Source organism: Apaloderma vittatum, unplaced genomic scaffold, assembly GCF_000703405.1.
Source record: "Apaloderma vittatum isolate BGI_N311 unplaced genomic scaffold, ASM70340v1 scaffold1268, whole genome shotgun sequence".
NCBI lineage: Eukaryota > Metazoa > Chordata > Aves > Trogoniformes > Trogonidae > Apaloderma > Apaloderma vittatum.
Window position 1 is genome coordinate 24,398 of NW_009731049.1, and position 5,205 is coordinate 29,602.

A 5,205-nucleotide genomic window follows, 5' to 3' on the forward strand; every position below is an offset into this window, starting at 1 on the left:
GTGCAAAGGAAAGGCTCTGTTAATTCCCTGTCCTTACTAGCACAAATGATTAGTATGAAATAGTGACTTTAGCATTGCAGGATGTGGAAACCTGAAACTTTATGTCAAATATTTTTATTAGCCACTTGATATGCATATATAATTAGAAAATCAAACATTCTGTGCAGATTCCACTCATTTCCCGTAACAGGACTAATCACTCCGGCATTATTTGTTCGGTTTACATGTTTTTGGCAATTGTTATTAACCTAGTAGCACAATTATGAATTTGTTTTTAAGTGAGTTGAGAAGTCATTTAACTTCAAAATCAAGCTGATTGATTTTAGACCCTCTTGCAATCTCATTTTCAGTACAATAGATTAGCATAAACTCTAATGAACATTCAAAATCATTTATTCCAGTTAAAATCCATTCTGAATTTGTTATAAGCAAAACATATTTTAAGCCTGCTTATTATATGAAAATACTCTCACTGCTGCTCAGCAGAGCAGTTAAGTGTGTGCATGTTAGTCATACAAGTACACAAAAATTCAGCTCGACTCTCTGGTTGAAAGACAGCATTGAGAAAACGTATATTACAAATAGCATAAAGCACTCGATCCATGTTTACAGCGTTTAGCAGATAATTTTTGTTAAATCCAGGCATGAAATTTTCATTCAGCCGAAGTAAGCCCGAAATGGATGTCATGATGAGATTTACATACCATTAGCTCACATCAATTGATTAACAGCCGAGCTCTCTGCTATGAGTCGAGTTAGATACATTAGTTGTGATGCCAGGAGGCTGCAGGTCAAGGAGGTTTGCTGGCTGCGTGCACATTTCCTTTGCCTTTGGGATTACTTGATAAAATGAAGTGCATCACTGTGAACAATTGACCCTTTCGAACAATCCAGACTGGTCAGCAGTCGAAATCCACATTTTAAAGCCATCATGATAGCCTCAAACTTAAGAGTTTCCAGGGTGCAGACAAAGGTGTTGTCCTCCTTCAGCACCAGTCGTGTACCGTTTTCAGACTTTATGAAGTACTTGAATTGAATAATATTTGAAGATACCGAAAACTCCTCCGGGAATCCATCCAGCCTGCTTTTGGACACCAGGACAATTCTGGATTTTATTTTTGCGATGAAATCGGGAGCATTACAAAAGATTCTAAGTCCTTGTGAACGGTCGTGGCTGTCGGTTATTTCCAGGAAAGTAGTCTCTCGAGATGCTAGCTGTTCCTTCTCCCACCTTGATCTCACTGCATCCGAGAGTACCTTAAGCTGGAAAAAATCTGCCTCCTGTGCCAAAAGTTGATTTTCTCGAAACCCTTCTGGTAGAAGAAGTTCTCCATTTCGTAGGAAGTTGAGAATGTGTCTGAAAAGGAGTCCATCTCTGTCTATGAAGTAATGACCGTCTGCATCACACGGGCACATTATTTTTCCATTTATGATCCCTTCCAGAAAAGAATCTGGATACTTGGTTAGTGTCTGTTTTTGTGTGATATATAGATAGCCACCAACATTCAGAGTAATCAGAGATGTTTTATAGTCCTTGTCTTGCTCAGAGCCTTCGGAGTTGCTGTGTTTTTCTTCGCATTCATTTTCTCTTTTGTTTATTTTTCTCTCCATATTTGAAGCCAGGACAAAAAAAAAAAAAAGTCAGCTATCTTGCTTTGTTCTTGTCAGCTTGCAAAGAAATAGTTGTTTTGTTTTAAAAAAGAAAAAGCATCTTTATTCAGCTCCGGCACGATGTTGGAATGGAAATGCTGCTAGCATTGCTCCCACTGTCAGCTCGGGTTTGCAGTAGGTGGCGTATCAGCTGTGTATGCAGGAAGATATCAGGAATATGACTGTAAAGGAGAATTTGCATTTAACTGTATAGGGGAAGAAGGCTATAACAACTGTCTCTTTCTTTCCCTTAAGTCTAGAAGTTTACGTAGTGTGGGGGTTATTCGCAGAAACACGTGCTGCTATTCTAAATGGCACCCTATTTTTAATGCTTTAATAGGTATTGGTAGTGTCAGCTGGTGAAATTGTGTTTAGTGCTTATGGCGTTAAACAGAGCGCTTCGTTTGTGTTTTCAAGGATTTTAATTTTCACAAAGAGCCTTTTCACTTTTTTTTTTTGGTACCGATTACAGCACCTGATGCGTACACTGAAAGGAAAGGTGTCCCTCTTTGTACAAGGTGGGTGTCATCTGTGGAGTGCGTGCACATACATATTCCTCATTTATCAGACACGTGCACAGTGGTAGGACATTTTCACGGGGGATACTCTGGGAGTGATGCTGAGGACTTGTTGGTCTGACTGTTCTAAGTTTGTGGTGAAAGCTTCCATTTGCAGTCGATTGGAGCATCCGCACCAACGCGAGAGCCGCAGCCTGATTAGGTGTTGCTTTCTGCCTTTCTCCTGTGCCACGGATAAAAACTGTTTCAGAGAGGGCATTTATGTGGGTGATGGGTTTTTAAGCTGCCAAGGCTATCTAGCATCGGTTCGTTCCTTCTCGATGGAAGCAACTCGGCTGCCCTGCGGAACAAAGGGTTAGTGTGCCTTCAGACAGCTTTGAACACCACATCACATTATAGCTTAGCAACACTTGGGCGCGAGGAGGGGGGAAACCTCGGCAGAGTACGCTCGAATCAAATGGCTGTCTCCTCTCTGCGAATCTGCGCTTGGAGGCTCGCTCTCGGTTGCCTCTTCGAACAAGGTTTCCTCTTTAAACATTCGCAGCTCGGAGCAGGGAAGGGAAAGCTCTCCGCGCATCTCTGCGTGCGTTTCCCTGGGGAGAGGGTGGGAGCCGCAGCGGCATGCGTTCCCCGGCACAGGCAGGAGCAGACGCTTACCTTGGGCTGGACCTGAAGAGGAGGTCTCATCTTTTTCAAGACGTGTTTTTCACTTTACAAGTAGATGTCTCCCGCTTTGCCTGAGGAGCAGTGAAAAGTCAGCTTGTTCTTCTGTAAATTCTTCCACTCTGTTTCTAAATATTTTATTCCTACTGCTCTCACTGTCTCTAAGGTTGTTTATCAATACTGTAGAGTCATCATTATAATATTTTATTAGTTGATAACTGGATGTAGTAAAAATAAATGCACCTTTTTTTTTTACTTGCTATTCTTCCTGCCAGAGTATCCCTAGCACTGATACGCTCAATTTTTCTGCTGCTGTATGTGATGTATTAAGCAGATATTATTCATTAGATTTGATTTATCAGGAATTACTCATGGTTTTAATTTTAACTCTTTGATATCACTGATATGTTTAGCATAACTTCAGTCAAGGCTATTTCAAGCAGTTTCTAATTTTTAAACATTCAGACTTTTTTCAAAATTAACTCTTTTCACAATTATTTAGTGAATACTTGAGAAGATGAAAGAGCCAATTAGTTTCAAGTATGATTTTATTTTATTTTTTTGTGACTACAGGAGACACCCATCGAAATTTAGTTTCTTATCAAGTGATGGCAAATTCAGTTAATGAGCTTAGGTCATGCATAGCTGGTAAACCATCTCAGTGGCCATTAAACCCTAAGAGAATGATTTCTGTGGTGCTTTCATCCTACATGGCAATCTTCAAATAGATTGAAGCTGAACTAGGAATGTCCTGGCACAAGTAAGCAGGGATTTCCAAGGAGAGCTGGGATTTGTAAAAGATATGAAGTATTTAATGGTGAACTAAGCTGTCTATATTTTAAGAGACAGCAGTTACAGAACAGTATCTGCTCACTTAGTTTTTCATGCCTGTCATCTTCTCAATGTTCTGACACTTGCAGTTCAAATTTTCCACTTTTGTGAAGGAGTGAGTATTCTCTGAAAGATCGTGCAAAATCATTTTTTAGTGGTTTGTATGATAAAATATTCAAAATTTATTTGATGTGGAAAATGTACTCTCTGGAGATCATGAATATTTACATTTAAACCTTTGAGACTTGAAAAATGCAGAGCTGCTGTAAAATTTTCATCACCCCAAACCCATGTAGCTTTACTTCACTGCAGCTGACAATCATCCGTAACACAAAATTCAAGCCTGGTGTATCTTTGTGAAAATTTTCCACTTTGTGTGCTGTGTACCACAGGACAGCTTTTTCAGAGAGTTCTCGTTCTTCCCATGCATCACCTGTGGCATTGCAGTGCGTGTGGTTTTAGTGGGATGGTTTCATGTAGCTAACTGTTTTCTGAAGGTGTAGCTGTGCCTAGAACTGGATTTCCTTTTTTCTATCCTTTTGCCCGCGCACTGGAAGATCATCCAGAAATTCATTTTGGTGAAGGTATGCAAGTTTTTCTTGCAGTCAAGGTAAAGACTTTGACCATTCTTGCTCTCTGAGAGTCTTGATGTTTTGCACTTGGAGTGTGAGAGCCAAGGTGTGCCCAGTGCGTCCTGGATTTTCTTGCTTCCAACTTGGCTTGAGACGGAGCAACTTGCTGCTGTACTCTCTCCCATGCCATGAGCAAACTGTTTCTGCCCTGTTTAGCTGAAGTATCCTGCTCACCAGTGTTGGTAGCTGGCAATCCTGAAGTGACTGCTGCTTCTCAAATTGTCAGTGTCACCTGTATGCTGGGGTTGGCCGTTCAAGTAAGGAATAGCACTGGAATCCAGCAACTGAAAGGATGGATTAAGTCAGAAAATACACTGAGCAGTCTTGCACACACTGGAGAGAGTGGCAGTGGTAGTAATGCTCCATTTCCAAATTACTCACCTTTTTGACTGCACCAGGAGGGCAACGCACAGAGCTTTTATGTTTCTTTCTGGCCAGAACCGTCCTGGAGACAGTGTAAATGCAGCGCTGGCATCTCTCAGCTACACAGGGAAACAAATCCAAAGAGGAGGAGGCTGGACATCTGCGTCCTACATGTGTCCTTTTCGGAAAATAACCTCACTCCTCCTCAGCTTCCATCGTCTTCTTGAGCCTCGTCTGGAAGTAGGGCTGTAGGTTGGACTTGATGATCTTAAGATACTTTCCAACCTTGATGTTTTTATGATTCTATGATTAAGCACTCAATGGAGCTGAGGATTGAGGGCTGGAACACACCACAGTGCTTTACCAGTGGTCGAGCTTACTGATGTGTCCATGCAATATCAGCTTCACTGCGAGTCTGCTGTCAGTGAAAATGTCCTGGGTTGCAGGAAACAGCTGCTTTTATTTATTACGGTACAAAAGGATATGAGGAGAAATCTCAGCTGTGGGAGGTAGAGGATTTTTGAAGTGTATTAAGAAGCCATGCTAAT

At 41.3% G+C, this 5,205-nt stretch overlaps 1 protein-coding gene across 1 annotated transcript; it reads right to left on the reverse strand.

Moving 5' to 3' along the window:
• Positions 1–375: 375 nt before the first annotated feature.
• On the reverse strand, positions 376–1,793 carry KCTD4 (potassium channel tetramerization domain containing 4). The gene has a single exon (XM_009875020.1). It carries the CDS (start codon positions 1,609–1,611, stop codon positions 838–840), a length of 774 nt encoding a protein of 257 aa, XP_009873322.1. The 5' UTR covers positions 1,612–1,793; the 3' UTR covers positions 376–837.
• Between the last annotated feature and the right edge of the window lie 3,412 nt (positions 1,794–5,205).

Bases quoted from the DNA above. Each gene is read 5' to 3' on its own strand.
- KCTD4 (XM_009875020.1), bottom strand. From the start codon at position 1,611: ATGGAGAGAAAAATAAACAAAAGAGAAAATGAATGCGAAGAAAAACAC.